The following is a 16445-nucleotide window of genomic DNA, read 5'->3' on the forward strand; positions in this document are numbered from 1 at the left end:
AAGGATGACGGCGCTAAGCTCGGACTACGTGGCTGTCACCCCGCCTATGAACTGTGGCTGCTTGAAGTTAAATCCCAGCCCGACATGCTCCCCCACTATGATAAAACGAGCTGCGTCGAATGGGGCCTGGAAAAGACGGTGAGTGCGCACTAGCCGTCCGCTCCAACGTGCCCAAAGAAGCGGGCCATTGATCTCATTTGCTGTTCCTTAGAATCCGCATTGACCATGTCGATCAGTACGTCGGGCCGGAATTAATTCATGAACCGTCTTCACTGGCTGCACTGATACCAGCCTCGATAATGCTTTGAGCCCGATCAGCCGTTGACGGATTGCGTCATTATCTCGAGGCGAAGATTTCCATAGGCAGTGTTCGGTGTCAAATCTGATGGCATATAAATAGTATCGAGATCCGTGGCTCATGGTGGCTGAACCACGTTGGTTTCTGAGCTCATCTTGAAGTTCAGCATTACCGTTTACACCATGGTGAGGAACATCAGTCTCCTCAGCCTCGATGGCGGGGGTGTCCGCGGATTATCCTCCCTTTACATCCTGAAGCATATCATGGAATCTATCGATCCTGACAATACACCAAAGCCATGCGAATACTTTGATCTGATAGGAGGGTCGGGGTCTGGCGGGTAGGTATTCTATAATGCACAAATTGTCCCGATCGGGGTTTCATTACTAATGCTCCATATCATAGGTTGATAGCCATTATGCTTGGTCGATTGGAAATGGACATTGACCAGTGCATCAACGCATACAAAAGACTGTCAAACCACGTATTTGCTCGAAAGCGACTACTGCCAGTGGGAGGCAACTTGCGCCGACAATCGAAATATGACGGTCGCAGGATCGAAACTGCCATGAAGGCGATTCTTCATGAGCTTGGCTATGAAGATGACATACTTCTTAGAGAGCCAGCATCTTCCTGCAAAGTGTGAGTCTTTCTCAATGATAGGAAAATCTGCAATCTAATCGGCACAGTTACGTTTGCGTGACCGATGACGGTTCAAAACGGAATCTAGCACCCTTGACAAGCTATCCGAGCAAATACTGCTCCAACGAGCTGTACAAGACCGCCAAAGTATGGCAGGCTGGCAGAGCCTGCTTCTCCACAGAGCAGCTCTTCGATCCCGTCCCTATCGGACCAAGCGGACGGCGATTCTACAACAGCAACACAGACGCTAACAATCCGGTGCGAGAAGTCTGGATAGAGGCGAGAGGAATATGGCCATCCGGCTCATTGGATACCCAAATCCGATGCATGGTGTCCATCGGTACCGGTGTTCCTTCAATCAAGAGATCAAGCAAAGCGATGTTCGGCTTACTGAAGTCATCGCGCACTGATTCCATCGACACCGAGGTGGACATGAACAAGTTCCTCCGAGAGCATACGGAACTGGATGACGAGAATCGTCTATTCCGATTTGATGTACCCAACGGATTAGCGGATATTGCTCTCGATGGCATTGATGAAATCGACACGATCGTGGATGCTACCGAGGAATACCTCGCCAAGGAGCCGGTCTACAAGCAGATACAGAAATGCGGGCGAGCTCTCAGTGCAGGCCCTTAAGCCATTGTGATGTTTTCCTTGGTATAGACTTGGGTGGCAGACTGCTGGAGTTGGATGCGAACGTCTTATATCTGTCTTTTAATAATATCGATACCAATGTGATTATTTTCTTCCATTTATCGCACGCCATGCCTGAATGAACAACAAACCCATCCACCTCGAGAACCAAGAACAAGAATAACCTTCCCGAACCTTATTCTCTACCAAATAGACAACAAATCCTCTTTATCTCTCCAACCACTCCACCCAAAAGTTGAACGATGACGAAGTATCTGTTCCCGGAAACATGACGTCAGGAAATCTCACCTCACCTACAAAGCCAGAATAGCCCTCCCAACCTCCTCTTAACTAACCCCAAATCTTCACTATCTCACCAGCCTACCATACCATACCACATAACAGAACAGAACAGAACAGAAAAGCCTCACCAAAATGGTCAAATCCAAAGACACCGTCATCGAGTACTTTCCCCCTTCCCAAAACAACCCCTTCCACCTAAACCCCATTTTAATAATGCTGACAGCGAATTCAACTCCCTCGTCAATATGACGCCCAACGAACTCCGCGACTGGCTAAAAGGCACCCAATCGCAGTCCTCAGGCTGGACGAACGAGTCGTCCTCATCGGGGGAGACGATTGGACATGAAAGGCATGCCTCCACCCCTTCTTCACAACTACCTGAATCACATCACGAAGACTCCTATTTCCTTGTTTAGTTTGCTTAAGCTAACGATATGTTAATAACTTTTGGGTTTGACAGCGGCCGCAAAATCGTCTCCATCCTGGAACACAACCCGTCCAAAGACCCCTCGGGATACTCGGACGAAGACGTCGATCATATGCGCAAGGTAGTGTCGTACTGTAAACGGCATTTGGCGCAGGAGGAGACGGCGAAGCAGAATACGGAGAGTAAGAGTTACAAGTCGTTGAAGAATTGGGGGCATGATCCGTTGAAGGGATAATTCTATCTCTTTGTTTTGTTTCTTTGAAAGGGTAGGGGGTTTGGAGTTAGTGGCGGCTGTGTGTGTGTGTGTGTGTGTGTGTGTGTGTGTGTGATTGAGACTATGGTTGCGTTGGCTGTTGGGGAGTATCGTGGTTGTATGATACATTTTACTCGAGAGATCTATTGTGTTCAGACCATTTTCTGTGGTATGAATGTTTCTGTGACTAAATGGGAGGGTAGAGAAAATGGTTGTATGTAACGATACTTTTACTATCGCTTTGGATGGTATTCATTTGATAGTCCCATGATTATGGTGGTGAACGTTTCATTTACTATACACTATCTATACGTACTACAGTAACAATAGACACCATTTTCTATTTCTTCTTCTTGTATTATAGCTACATACCTACCTAACGAGCTCATCTTAGCTTCACCCACCCCCCAAGGGTTACCCCCCAAGAGGACAAGCTACTAGACTCCAGCACCACGATGAGGTGTGAGCTCTAATCGCTGGAGGACCTGGCCCGCACAACCAGGCGCTCAAACGCCATGTATTTCTACATGGGCTGAGACTTTTTTGTTTTCGGCGCTGTTACAGCGCTGGCTCAAAACAACTTGAACCTGACCAGCGGACTATGCCAGCTAGTCAAGTGTGCGGCTTTTTCTATATACTTACATTCCCTGTCATCTCATGATGAGAGAAGGTACTCGCTCAACACCGGGTGGAGGTATAGTGGGCTCGACGGGTGTGTGTCGAGCCAACTACCTATACCTGGACGGCATTGTGCACCGTCACGCACCCCCGGTGGACTCCCTTATGGCCCGTAGGGGGGCAGGAGCAAAAGTCTGTTTTTGTATACCGAGGCGCGGCAGGGTGAGACGGACGTTTGCGGGAACGTGGCACGCTGCGCGGCTAGCTGCTGTAGCAGCCCCCGGTGGGGTAGGGTGGGGAGTATGAGGGGGAGGGAGGGAGGTAGGTAGGTAGGGCAGAGGCAGGCAGAGAGAGGCAGGCAGGCAGAGAGAGAGGCAGGCAGGCAGAGAGAGAGGCAGGCAGGCAGAGAGAGAGGCAGGCAGGTAGGTCAGGTAGGTCAGGTAGGTCAGGTAGGTCAGGTAGGTCAGGTCGCCAAGGTAGGTTGATGAGGTGAGGCAGGTTGATGTAGGAGAGGCAGGTATTGCTCACAAGCCCCCAGGGCTTGACATGGCCTGGGTCGACTGGGGCAGGAGAACTTACCTGATATATTAGTATTGTATATTGAGGCAGGAGTGGCAGGTGAGGTAGGCAAGGTGAGGTAGATGAGGTAGGTGAGGTAGATGAGGCAGGGCAAACAGGACAGGACAGGAGAGGTTGGAGCAGGCAGGCAGGTAAGGTAGGTAAGGTGAGGTGAGGCAGGACAAGGCAGGGAAGGTTAAGATGGGTAGGTAGGTAGGTAGGTATGAAAGGGAGGGCAGGACAGGACAGGATAGGGTAGGTTGAGGTAGTCAAGGTAGATGAGGTAGGAGGTGAGGCAGGGCAGGGCAGGGCAGGTTGAGATGGGTAGGTGGGTAGGTAGGTAGGTAGGTAGGTGGGTGGGTGGGGAAGGAGGGACAGGGCAGGGCAGGGCAGGATAGGACAGGACAGGGCAGGATAGGGCAGGTTGAGGCAGACAGGTGAGGTAGGTTGAGACAGGGGCAGACAGGAAAGGTGAGGGGAGGTAGATGAGGTGAAGTAGGCAGGTCGGTAGATAGGTAGGGCAAGGCAAGGCAAGGCAGGTAGGCAAGGTGTGGTGAGGTAGGTGAGGGAGGGCAGGACAAGACAGGCAGATGAGGTAAGGTGAGGTAGGTGAGGGAGGGCAGGGCAGGGTAGGACAGGGTAGGGCAGGATGAGGAAGGGCAGGTGGTGGCAGGTGAGGTAGACGAGGTAGATGAGGTAGGTTGAGGCAGGTGTGGTAGGATGTGGTTCACAAGCCCCCAGGGCTTGACATGGCTTGGGTCGACTGGGGGCAGGGCGACTTACCTGATAGCTCAGTTGCTGTAGACAATGAGCCAGCAGTCGTAGACGAAGATAGAGAAGGATGAAGGTGAGAAAGAAGATAGAAGAGATAGAAAGATAGAAGTAGGAATGGAAACGGTAGAATCAGACATGAGGAGTAGGAAAGAGAGCAGAATAGTATGAAAGGTAGGTGAATGTATGGTAGACTGGGGAGTTGTAGGAGGAGAAGTCTGGGGAAGAAAGTCCGGGGGGTCAAGGGGCAATTTATAGTCGTTGGGTGGTCACGCTTATTGACTTAATGTTTATCCTTAGACATGTTATGTTGACTTCATATTGATCCTTAGACTTGAGACGTGACTTAAAAGTCGAGTCACAAAGGAGTCACGATGTTATTAATAGATCCACTACGTGGTGAGGTGTAGCAGATGTCATCAAAAAGGGAGGCATCTAGCATCAGTGAGTCTAGACATACGTCAATATGCGGCACCAATTTAGAACGAACAGAGCAGGTTCTTCAAAGTCTCATGTATTGTGCTTCAATCAAAATAGATACATCAAATACACAGCATCACTTCCTCAACCAGTTCTTTCCATAAGGCGGGAGCTTCTCTCTCGCTCCAAACATCCAGACTGAAATACCAAGAACTGCTAGAGTGGCCGCAGCACTCAAAACTTTGCTGCGAGAAGTTGTGTCGTTCCCTTCTCGGTCAAAAGGTGCCTTGACAGGCGGTGATAGCTTCCTTATATTTTTCTCAGAGTAAGGAGGGTATCTCGCACCCATCGCCCCCTCCATCCACGTTGGAATAGCATTCGTATATGTGCGAAGATGCGAGAAAGCAAGTATTCCGTACTTTCCATGGTAGCAACCAGTACCAGAGTTCCCCACACCACCAAAGGGCGCATCAAGAGCAGCGGCATGGAGGAGACAGTCATTAAACGTCACACCACCAGAAGAAGTCTCATCTTGAATGCGTTTCTTTTCAGACTCGATGTTGGTGAAGGCGTAAAGAGCTAATGGGTGCTCAATACTGCGAGTGAAAGAGATAGCGGTATCAAGGTCCGCGTCAATGATGGGCAGGATGGGGCCAAAGAGCTCTTCAGACAGAAGAGGATCGTCGGGACTAACGCCCACAACAATGGTAGGTCCGAAGTATCGATTTTGACGGTCGCGAATGCCGCCGTAAATGACCTTACCGGAGGTTCTATCGAGAAGAGACTCGAGACGATCGAAATTTCGCTCGTTGATGATGCGACTGTAGTAGTCTGGCTTGTTATCTCGACCGCCAGTGAACTCGTCAAAGTAATGGATCAGTCTCGTCAAAAAAGCTTCACGTATGCTAGGGTCAATGAGGACGTGATTCACGTTGACGCAGATCTGGAGTCCACATTAGGGCCGATGAACTGAGTCATGTTAATTTATAAGAAAAGTCATACCTGTCCAGCATTCGAAAACTTAGCCCAAGCAATGTGTTTTGCCGCGAGATCGATATTCGCAGATGGGGCAACAATTGCAGGCCCTTGACCCCCCAGTTCCAAAGTGACGGGGGTCAAATGTTTGGCAGCAGCAGCATAGATGATCTTGGCAACATTTGCAGAGCCAGTGTAGAAGATGTGATCGAAGCGACTTTCAAGAATATGCTTCATTTCCGACGGCCCTGCACTGACGCAAGTAATAGCGTCGCGATCCATGTACATGGGGACGATCTCCATCAGGAGATCCTGGGAGGCTTGTGCAACGTCGGACGGCTTCAGGACCACCGCACAGCCAGCGGCAATAGCAGCGACCAAGGGTTGTAAGGTCAGCATGAAAGGGAAGTTCCAAGCGCCAATAATCAATGACACGCCCAATGGCTCTTGACGGACTACAGTTCCGCCCAAAAAGTTGATGGGATCCCATCTTGTGGGCTTCTCATCCATTGTCCACTCGTCAAGCTTGTCAAGGGTACGCAGAATGTCATTTTGAAGGCCCGTAATTTCCCCCAGCATAGCCTCCAGAGGATGCTTGTTCAAGTCGGCACGAAGGGCGTCAAGGATGCGATCCTTGTTGTCCTCGACCATCCACCAGGCTCTCTTAAGCTGATGGCGTCTCCAATCTTTGCTCTTGGTGCGACCCGAGGCGAAAGCGGCTCGGACGCTGGCATATGCCTATCCCTTGTTAGCCAGAATGGATATTGGCACGGTCGCAAACGGATGGAATCAGCTTGCCTGGTCAAACTCCACCTCGGTGGTAAAAGCCATGATACTGTTATTGTGATGGTTGTTGATACTAAGTAGAGAATACAGAAGCTGCGTTTGAGGTGTGGCTTCTTCTATCCATGGGAAAGCTCGAAAGGTGGAGCAGCGATCGCTCCGATCGGGAACCAGCAAGGATGAAAATGGAATTGATTGCCGCTAACCCGTGACACCCCCGCTTATACTAAAAAGCAAAAATGCAATTCACTCTTCTTTTAACTCGAATCACATGCTACTATTGAAGAAAGAATGATTTGAGATGGTTGAATACTAATCTATGCCTTATTAATATATACTCGAGCCTTCTCAGCATCCTCTGTCTCACCCTCCATCTCGGTGACCTTGGCTCCGATACTTCCGGTGCGGTCGGATTCCCAGTCTGCGCTCATCCGTTAGCTCGCTTGGAACATTCACGAAGTTGGGGCAAATACATACCAGCAAACTTGCGCGCAGGGATGCGCCGCTGCCACATATCCTCCAGCTCCTCCAGTGAGCGTCCGGTGAGCTCGGGGAGGAAGAAGTATCCGCAAGCCACCCCCACGGCTGCAAGGGAGCCATAGATAAAGCCAACCTTGGACTGGAGATCGGCATACGGGGCATCGAGTAGGTAGGGAAGAGAGTAGGAGACTGCAAAGTCGCAAACAATCCGGATAAGCCAGGCAACAACCGAGGTCTTATCACGTAGTCGCAGATGGGGAGTTTCTGCGCCCGTAATGACAGAACTATGAGTGTAAGTCGGTGGGTCAGCACATGCCTTATGAACGAAATTTGAGGCTACTCGCGGTAAGGGGGGGGGCACATACATAGACCCGAAAGACATGATGTAAAACAGCCCGTACATCATGAGCACTCCACAAACTCCACGCTTTTTGCCATCGGTTATGGTGCCTGTCCCTAGCCCACCACAGATCATGAGTAGGGCGGTGGTCATGGTACCGCCGATTAGATAAATGGGCCGTCTTCCAGTCGTGTCAACTAAGGAGAAGGTAACTAGAGGGCCCACGGTCGAGATGCCTCGGGATCCTAGCGTGAAGGCGAACGGGTTCATGACTTTTAGGGATTTGACGAACAGACTGCCATACTGACTGACGAAGGATTGTCCAGTCAATTGATTGAAAGCCGCAGTCATGACTGCAATCATTGTCCGTCTCTGAAAGATGTCAGTACCACTCGCACGTACGTCAGGGCATGTACGGGAAGGAGACTTACCCGGTTGGTTCCCTGGAGAAGTTCAGCCCAGGAGCCTTTTGTTTGCGCGTTTGCCTCGACAGCTGCTTGCAAAAACGCCACTTCACCAGCAACATCTATATCCTTCCCCTTGTTAAGGTATTCGAGCTGTCTCGTCGCCGCCTGAATCTTGTTCTTCCGGACAAGCCACCGAGGGCTCTCTGGGACAAGCCAACTGCAAAGCAAGATGAAGCAGGGGAACGTCCACATCACCCCGATCGGGATTTTCCAAGCAGCGTTTCCCTCCAACTTGGCCGTTTCATACGTGATGATAGCACATATAAACGAGCCAAAAATGTGGGCAAAGACGTATACCACCACTGTCGCCCCGCGAACCACAGTAGGACAGATCTCACCGAGGAACATGGGCACAAGCCAGTCCTCCCAGCCAATGAAACATTGTACTATCATCCGTCCGGCCAGGATCTGACCGAAAGTCGTCGCGCTGTAACTGACAGAGATACCGATGATGCACATCAGCTGCATGCCTATAAAGCAGGTTCGACGTCCATAGTATTCTCCAATCGCCCATCCGATGAATGTGCCAGCTGCTTTTGCAGGCAGGCCAAGAGAATTGAGGAAGGCCAAATGCTGTGTGCTGAATCCATACTCCCCGGTGGAGCTATCGTAGGTGCCGAATTGCTTTTCGAAAGCTTGGAGAAGTCAACAGAGAACTTGTGTGTAAAGAAGATGGGTGGATCGCAATTCTTACAGTCCATTGTCTGAATAGTCGAGTACACAGCGTCATCAAAGCCATAGCTAAAAACACTGGTGGCAATGATAGCGTATGCTATCAACATATTCCAGGTGAAAGCATGACGCATATTCTGTAAGTTCCTCAAGCTTGCCATGTTTCTTATCCAAAGTACACAAACTTATGAGAGATCGAGTGTATCTCTACAAAACCAAAGGTGTCTTCGGCTCAGATGAGCTACAGAAGGATCATAGTCCGTTCCAGATACACATAACCCAGCCATCTCGCGCTCTCGGACTTTCTTTATAGTAATTCTTGAGGTATCGCGACATTCTGGGGCGATGTTGCCATATCGCTCTAGAGGCGTCTTGAGGAGAGTGGCGCTCTCTGTCCTGTTCGATGAATCCTGCGCTAAATGACCGACAGCCGTAGCCTGACCGAGTACCGGACGCTAAAAACATTATCCATCACGCAGTGGAGAGATTGGTAGGAAATCAATGGAGGTGGATGAAGCCATCGTGCGGAGTGATGATACCATCGCTAATTGTCCCGTCCAAGCGTTAGCGGCTGAGCTAACAATCATGTTGTTTTGAAACCACCCAATAATATCACCTGTCTCCGTCAACATATCGTCAAAGTAGCGGAGAATCGAACAATATGTGCGTATATCTATCAGATAACTATAAAGCTATCAAGCACCTCATGGAGATCATGTGTATCGTTGCATCAAGCCCCAGAAATCCCATCCTCACCACACCACCACCACCATGACCGCACCCAAACGCCCAAACTTCCTCGTCATCGTCGCCGATGACCTTGGTTTCAGCGACACCTCTCCCTTTGGGGGAGAAATCGACACGCCCAATCTGCACCGTCTTGCAATGGAAGGCATCCGCATGACAGACTTCCACACTGCGGCTTCCTGCTCACCCACCCGGGCGATGCTCCTCTCAGGCACAGATGCGCACATCGCAGGACTGGGCGTCATGGCAGAGAGAAGAAACCGATTCCCACACATCTTCGACGGCAAATCCGGATACGAAGGCTACCTGAATTACAAAGTCGCAGCCCTGCCCGAAATCCTACAAGACAACGGCTACTTCACCTGCATGTCCGGGAAATGGTACACCAACCCTGCCCTACTCTACCTCATCCCCTCAAGCATCTCATCACATCACTAACCTCACAACCAACACAGGCACCTAGGCCTAACCAAAGACGTAGCCCCCTGCTCCCGCGGGTTCACCAAAAACTTCACCCTCCTCCCCGGCGCAGGCAACCACTACAACCACGAGCCCCAACTCTACGACACGACCGAAAAGCCCCGAGTCATCATCAAGGGCGACAAACAAAACCTCTGGATGCGCGACGACCAATTCCTAAACGGCGACACCGACCTCCCGAGCGACTTCTACTCCTCCAACACATTCACCTCCAACCTCCTCTCCATCCTCCAGAACCGCACCCCCGAACAAACCTCCCAACCCTTCTTCGCCTACCTCCCCTTCACAGCCCCCCACTGGCCCCTCCAAGCACCCCGGGAAACCATCAAAAAATACCACGGCCAATACGACGACGGGCCCCTCGCCCTGCGCACCCGCCGTCTCCACAGCCTAATCAAGAACGGCCTCGTGCCCGCAGATGTCGACCCCGCGCCCATCATCACCCTCAACACAACCCCATGGGACGACCTCCCCCCGGACGAAAAAGCAAAGTCCTCCCGCGCCATGGAAATCTACGCCGCAATGGTCGATCTCATGGACGTGAACATCGGCCGCGTGCGAGATTACCTCCAATCCATAGACGAATGGGACAATACCTTCGTAGTATTCATGTCCGATAACGGCGCAGAGGGGCAGCTCCTCGAAGCTATCCCCGTCCTAGCGGGCGCTACTTTGGGAGATGTCATTGACAAGTACTACGACAACTCGCTCGAGAACCTGGGGAACCATAACTCCTTCATCTGGTACGGTCCCCAATGGGCCTCGGCGGCTACTGCACCCTGTCGAGCCCTGAAATCCTACACCACGGAGGGTGGGATTAGATGTCCGTGTATCGTTCGCTATCCACCCCTAACAAACACTGGTATGAACCCAGGTACTATCACCAACACCTTCACCACAGTCATGGACATTCTCCCTACGGTGCTCGATCTAGCCGGGGTAGCCCACCCGGGGACGACATTCCGCGGGAGGGAAGTAGCCCCCGTGCGCGGACATTCCTGGCGGCCGTTGTTAGAATCCAAGGGTGGTGTGGATATCTATCATGAGGATGTGGTGGGGTGGGAACAGCTCGGGATTGCGGCTGTCAGGGTGGGGAAGTGGAAAGCGCTGTATTTGCCGCCGCCGAGGGGAGAGGGGAAGTGGGAGTTGTATGATCTCGAGAGGGATTTGGGGGAGGTGGATGATCTTGCGGAGAAGATGCCGGAGAAGTTGGCGGAGATGGTGGCGCATTATGAGACGTATTTTCAGGAGTCTGGGATGTTTGATTCGTATTCGGTGTTTCAGGAGGAGTTGAAGAGGAAGGGGGTGGGGAGGGCTTGGTAGATTAGATTAGATTTAGATTTTTGGGGAATAGTGTTTGATGATGGTGAGTCTGATTTTTCGTTGGATTGTTTGGTTTAGATTATTTGAGAAGGTCTTCTAGGTCTCTAGGGTGATTTATTTTTTTTTTATTGATGGATTGTCTGGTTATGTCTATTCTTCACTGGTATTATGTTTGTACGTGGTTTATCTGTACAGGAGGGATATCATACAATTTAAACACCATCTTATCCCGTCTAGGCATACATGCATCCGCTGTGGTGAACTCCAACCAGAAAATATGACAAAATGGAGAAATAAAGTGATACAAGGAAATTGCGAGAGACGTAGACCAGCCAGCCTTTTCATGTACGTTTGCTCTGGCTTGTCTACCGTCCCTCGTAAGACTCATTGCTGGTGGATACAGCACGTCTTCCCCATCCACTAAACAGCCCGCCGCCATTCGATGCTGGCTCTGTAGGTGCCTTCGCAATGGATGGTGGCCTGCCCAGGAATGAATGTCGTCCTTCGGGGATGATTCCATTCCGGGCCATGACCTTCCGCATCGAGTCCAGTTTGCCTTTGACTTCTTCGAGTTCCTGACGTGCGACTGCTTCTGCCGTTTTTGCATTGACTAGTTCAAGCAGCAGGGATTCCTCCGCTGCCGGTTTGTTGTTCTCGGTTGCAAGGACGGATTGCAGTCCCAGGCTGCTGGATCGTTTGGTAAATGTCGTCGAATTTGTAGTACTCTTTTGGCTCTTTTGTGAGTTGGTGCGGACGAGTTTCAGTTCTCGGAGACCGGTGCTGGTGTAGCCTTCGCTGGTGTCGCTGGTTGGGGAGCCGTAGGTTTCGGACGGCGCAGTGTCAGAATTCCGGGTCTTGGTTTTGACCGTGCGTAGCTCGCGGACCATCCGCTCTAGCCGCTGGCGCTCACGGTAGCTGTCTTGAATACGGCCTCGCGCTTCACGGAGTTGTTCTCGAAGGGATGCGTTTTCTTTCTCGTGCTCATCAATCCGGCGCGTCAAGCTCTTGCATCGGTTTGATTCTAGTTCATGCATCTCCTTGTACCGGTTGAGGTCGTCACGCAGTTGGTGCTTGGTTTGGTCCGTTGAGACGACCCTGTGCGTTTCGACCATGGCGAATCTCGCGTCGGCTTTGTGAACTAAATCCATCGGTGGCTCTTCGGATGTCTCTTTGATGTATTGCAGCATTGACTTGGCAAGGACTTGGTCTTCCTCGCGCTCCTCCCGTTCTTGCTGCAGTTCTCGCGTGAGGTCGGCGTGTTGGCGTTGAAGGTCGCTGAGGGCCATGAGGAGGTCCTCGATTTGCGTGTGGAGGTCGCGATCCTTGTGCTGGGATATAGCTGATTTTGCACGTGGCTTTTGTACGTCTGTCGACAATTCCGTCGGCGCGGTGCTGGCGTCCGAGGCTGACTCTACAGAATTGAGGGTTGATGTCATGCTCTGTTTGGATGTTGACCGTCGGATGCTGGCCAGGTTGGACGCACTTGCACTGTTGGGATTGAGACTGATGGACTTGACGGAATTGTGTGAGTTAGATCCAGCCCAGAGTCGCCCGAGGAATCGAGAAGCTGCTGCCTGCATCTGGGGGAACGAGATGCCGGTTGGAACTCCCTGCGATTGGTTATAGCTAGCTTCCAGAGCCTGGAGGCTTTCCTTTGTGACAAGCGACGTGAGAGACACAAAGTCGTTCACGAAGTCATCCGCATGGCAGGCATACCTATAGGGATTAGATCAATTCGTAATTGGCTTGGCTGATAACTTACGTGTCCCACAGACTCCTCGAAAGCAACAGTTGCATGACATCTTCGAATTCTGCGCATGCCATGATCTTCTTCTCATTCCGCGTCATCAGAGAGAGAGCAACCCGCATCAATGTCTCGCAGGCACCCTCCAGGAAGATAACGTCGTAGATTCGGAGAAGCATGGGCAGCGGGCACGCGACTGCGAAGAAGGACAAGAACCATTGCGATACGTAGACCGGTTCAACATGCAGCATCTCAAGGTGTGCGAACAAGCCAGGTCGCAGGCGAGCTAACAAATTCTGGAATTGGTAGACGCGCAGATGAAGGCCGGAGAGATCAGGAAGGTAGCAGGTCCGCAAGTCGTAATGGTCCATCAGCCTGAGGTGCCGGTTAGCTCCCAAGTGTACGCTGCATCTTGCTTATATACATACCTAACGAGTACGCAGAATGCCTCTGCATCCGTCATGTGCATCAGCAAGGGACCAACGACAAAGCCCAATCCCTGGCAGTAGCCGATCTTCGTGTCGTACAGACTGAAGCATTTCAGCACCCGTGCGAGCATCTGCTGCCCCTCCCCGTTAGGATCCCGGAACATCTCCACATTGGGAAAGCTACGGCCAATATCTTTGCCGATGAGCCCTTCGTAGGGACTCGTCTCGCCACACAATCGCTGGTATTCCGCCAACAATGTGTTATCCCGGGCGCCCGCCAAGCTGGGCCACACCACACCACGCAGTGGTGGCGGAACACCGCTTCGGATCTTGTTCGAGGTCAATGTAGGTAGTCTCTGAGCTGTTTGGGGATAATCTGCGACTAGCGCTGCCCAGAATTCGAGTTCGGTCATTGGCGGTGGAGGCAGTTGGGAGTATCGTAGTGATGAACGGGGGTCCTCGTCGATCAGTCGCTTGATCTGGTGCAAGGACTGCGAACGAGACGGTCGGGTGACTCGCTGCGCATGCGACTTGCTGGCGAGAGCCGACTTGGGATTTGTCGCAAGAGCGTTGTTTTCCTGCTCCAATCGCGCTAAGAGAAGGGCAGTCGACTGGTACACGTCAACTGCTGCATCTTGAATCTCTCGGACTAGATATACGCACCTCATCCGACCCTTCACAACGGGGTTCCTGCTCTTCCGTCTTTTCCAGCTCCTCCCAATCCACTGCATCGCTCCGGTCCCGTTCCTCACTACTACGGGACCGTATCGAGGTAGCATCGCCGTTATTGGAGCTTTGTTCTAGGTCGGCCTTTGCTGGTTCCTGAGTCGGGGTTGTCCTGGATTCGTCCTCTTCGTCGCTCGAGTGCTCCCGGGCTGGAGATGTCACGTCGACAGGGGTTTGAGGGATGTTGAGAGAACGCCAGTCGGGTTGGGTGTGTTCGGAATTGGAGGTCAATGGCACGGTGACCATTGAGTCGGTATCGTGGGACCCAGTGTTGACGGAGTCCGAATGGACGTGGGAGGGGGAGCGATCGGCGTTCTCCATGGTCATTGCGTTCCTGATTGGGTTATGATGTTGAATGCCGGTGTCAAAGGCGCATTCCTCGGGAAGATCGAGATGTTAGGGGTGGGTGTCAGGGTGTCAGTGTTGAAGGGCGACGGAGGGGTTAAGCTAGCAGCCAGACACGATAAGGAGGGCGGACAGTCGAGGGAGGGGCTGTCAATAACGACAGCATATCTCTCCGGCGCAGAAGGGGGTGATCGATGGCAAGTACCAGCGCGTGGAATTGAGGGGCCAGAGAGAAAGAAGAATGACGAGCAGAGGCAAGGGAAGGAAACGGCGGTGATTTTGGTTTCCCAGGCCAAATGGGGGGGGGGGGGAAAGGGATCAGGAGCGTCGCGAGTATTATTAGCGTTTGGCGACGGTTAGTCCCCGACACTAACAATTGCCATTAACCTGTCAGGTTCCCTGCTTCTCAGTCCTTCAGGGGCACACTTGTCGGCGGGCCACTCACCTCCCCCCCATTCTTCTCGCCCCGTCGATCGATTTTCAATAATCATCCCAGACTACTGTTCAATCTACAGCTTATTACTGCCATACACTTTGGCTTTCCATTACACTGTATAACATACCACTGCAGCAACATTCTTTGGAATTACGTAGGTTCTCCTCACAATCTGGAGTTGCTTATCACCATCTGATCCAACTGGAGCCATTCTCCACGGACGGCGAACCGTGGAATTCCCTGATCGACCCGGGCTGCCCTTCTTCTCTCCCGCGGGTGATTTCTCGAAGGGTCGAATGTCTACACTAGTGATGCCAGCGCAATATCCCATGGCCCTACCGTCGTTTCGCTCAGGGCCGGTCGATCCACGACCCCATCTGGTGCAGTATTTTTTATCGGCCGGTGCACTTTGATCCACTAGAGACGGGCTCGAGGAGGGGTCACGGAGGGGCTAGATGAGACGTTGGACCTTTGGACCGCAAATCGCAAGGCTAAATCGTCGTAGCTGACTTATCTATGAAAAGATCTCGAGGAGTCAGTGTCGGAGTAACCGCCCCTTCGACAGCATCTGGCCAGTGGTGAGAGAAGGATGCTGTTGTGGTGAGATGGGGGCCCCCTGACTCCTGTTTGAAAACATTACATGACCAGTTTCATCTGGTTCAAGTCTTGTTTGGCTTCTGTTAATTGGTTAGATGGTATGTCTTGGCTGCGTTAATTGGCTGATCTTAGACCCACTATGAAACTTACCGTTCCGGGTCAACACTTAGCCTTCCGCCAGGCTTCTAGAAGGCCGCAAGAAGGGGAGGAAAGTGAAGGGAACCTGATTGAGTCAGTTGAACAGCTGACATTGTAGTTACTCTCTATTGATTTGCAGGGTATTATTGAAGCTCTAGGATCTTGACAGATCTGGGAGGCTTATTCATAGTCACTACAGGGTAGTGCTACCAAGTTCCCCAAAGGATTTGTAAAAAGAGCATTATTAAATCGTGCAGAATGAATATATATTTCTCATCTTTGTGGTACCAGCAGGCCCAATACTTGTCTACTATCCCATCAACCCTGTAAAGTACGACTAGTGATAGTAGTGAGTAAGTACTAATGTGTTACTGGAAGACTTTCTATTATACCCATAGAGGTGATTGAATCAAAAGAAGGATATTCTCCCAACACAAAAGTCATTTGGGTGTCCGTCCGTCGGTTTACTGAGGGTCCCCTATTCATTACCTTTCAGTGTCCGAGGCGACCGCCACAACATGCGTGGCAGCTGTCAGAGTGAGTGAATCAATTTTCTTCACAAGAGGAAGGGGCTGAACAGCAATCGCATGGCATCCCTTGTTCACTGCATATCATGTAGGTCTTTGTGCTAAGAATAACTTTGCCCGGTGTTAGTGACTTCTTTATGTTGTTGATGAATCCCCCTCCCCCGCGCCGGCCTTGCATGTTTTGGTCGTGCCTTCCGCTTTGGGCCCGAGTGTTTGGAGATTTCCTCTTTGAGCCACTTGGGCGCCACTTCAGCAGCGGCCCGACGTTGATCCGAGGGCGGTCAGCGGCCAGAACTGTTTCTCTGCCGCAG

The 16445-nt window shown here is 51.5% G+C and overlaps 5 protein-coding genes across 5 annotated transcripts; 3 read left to right on the forward strand and 2 right to left on the reverse strand.

Annotated features, from left to right (window-relative positions):
* Positions 1-447: 447 nt before the first annotated feature.
* BO79DRAFT_288375 (uncharacterized protein) lies at positions 448-1579 on the forward strand (the record flags this gene model as incomplete). Its single annotated transcript, XM_025688679.1, has 3 exons — positions 448-638; positions 704-940; positions 988-1579. The coding sequence occupies exons 1-3, from the start codon at positions 481-483 to the stop codon at positions 1577-1579; spliced, it is 987 nt and encodes a 328-aa protein (XP_025538507.1). The 5' UTR covers positions 448-480.
* Positions 1580-1967: 388 nt separating this feature from the next.
* On the forward strand, positions 1968-2577 carry BO79DRAFT_209707 (DUF3140 domain-containing protein). Its single transcript, XM_025682650.1, has 3 exons — positions 1968-2040; positions 2103-2228; positions 2340-2577. The coding sequence occupies exons 1-3, from the start codon at positions 2012-2014 to the stop codon at positions 2539-2541; spliced, it is 357 nt and encodes a 118-aa protein (XP_025538508.1). The 5' UTR covers positions 1968-2011; the 3' UTR covers positions 2542-2577.
* A 2451-nt stretch (positions 2578-5028) lies between these two features.
* Positions 5029-8804, reverse strand: BO79DRAFT_197128 (aldehyde dehydrogenase; the record flags this gene model as incomplete). Its single annotated transcript, XM_025681240.1, has 7 exons — positions 5029-5869; positions 5929-6639; positions 7023-7105; positions 7162-7448; positions 7530-7876; positions 7936-8606; positions 8666-8804. The coding sequence occupies 7 exons, from the start codon at positions 8802-8804 to the stop codon at positions 5063-5065; spliced, it is 3045 nt and encodes a 1014-aa protein (XP_025538509.1). The 3' UTR covers positions 5029-5062.
* Positions 8805-9414: 610 nt separating this feature from the next.
* Positions 9415-11193, forward strand: BO79DRAFT_150561 (arylsulfatase; the record flags this gene model as incomplete). Its single annotated transcript, XM_025678628.1, has 2 exons — positions 9415-9770; positions 9846-11193. 2 exons carry the CDS (start codon positions 9415-9417, stop codon positions 11191-11193), a joined length of 1704 nt encoding a protein of 567 aa, XP_025538510.1.
* Positions 11194-11341: 148 nt separating this feature from the next.
* On the reverse strand, positions 11342-14696 carry BO79DRAFT_197130 (putative GTPase activating protein (Evi5)). Its single transcript, XM_025681241.1, has 4 exons — positions 14029-14696; positions 13366-13976; positions 12956-13312; positions 11342-12909 (listed from the first exon to the last, which is right to left on the reverse strand). The coding sequence occupies exons 1-4, from the start codon at positions 14416-14418 to the stop codon at positions 11559-11561; spliced, it is 2709 nt and encodes a 902-aa protein (XP_025538511.1). The 5' UTR covers positions 14419-14696; the 3' UTR covers positions 11342-11558.
* Positions 14697-16445: the final 1749 nt, after the last annotated feature.

Source organism: Aspergillus costaricaensis (genome assembly GCF_003184835.1).
Source record: "Aspergillus costaricaensis CBS 115574 unplaced genomic scaffold BO79scaffold_20, whole genome shotgun sequence".
NCBI classification, from domain to species: domain Eukaryota; kingdom Fungi; phylum Ascomycota; class Eurotiomycetes; order Eurotiales; family Aspergillaceae; genus Aspergillus; species Aspergillus costaricensis.

Coding starts and splice junctions, on each gene's coding strand:
- BO79DRAFT_209707 (XM_025682650.1), top strand. CDS start 2,012: ATGGTCAAATCCAAAGACACCGTCATCGA. Junction 2,041..2,102: donor TCCAAAGACACCGTCATCGA/GTACTTTCCCCC, acceptor TAATGCTGACAG/CGAATTCAACTCCCTCGTCA. Junction 2,229..2,339: donor GAGACGATTGGACATGAAAG/GCATGCCTCCAC, acceptor TGGGTTTGACAG/CGGCCGCAAAATCGTCTCCA.
- BO79DRAFT_197130 (XM_025681241.1), bottom strand. CDS start 14,418: ATGACCATGGAGAACGCCGATCGCTCCCCCTCCCACGTCCATTCGGAC. Junction 13,977..14,028: donor GTTGTGAAGGGTCGGATGAG/GTGCGTATATCT, acceptor GACGTGTACCAG/TCGACTGCCCTTCTCTTAGC. Junction 12,910..12,955: donor TCGAGGAGTCTGTGGGACAC/GTAAGTTATCAG, acceptor TAATCCCTATAG/GTATGCCTGCCATGCGGATG.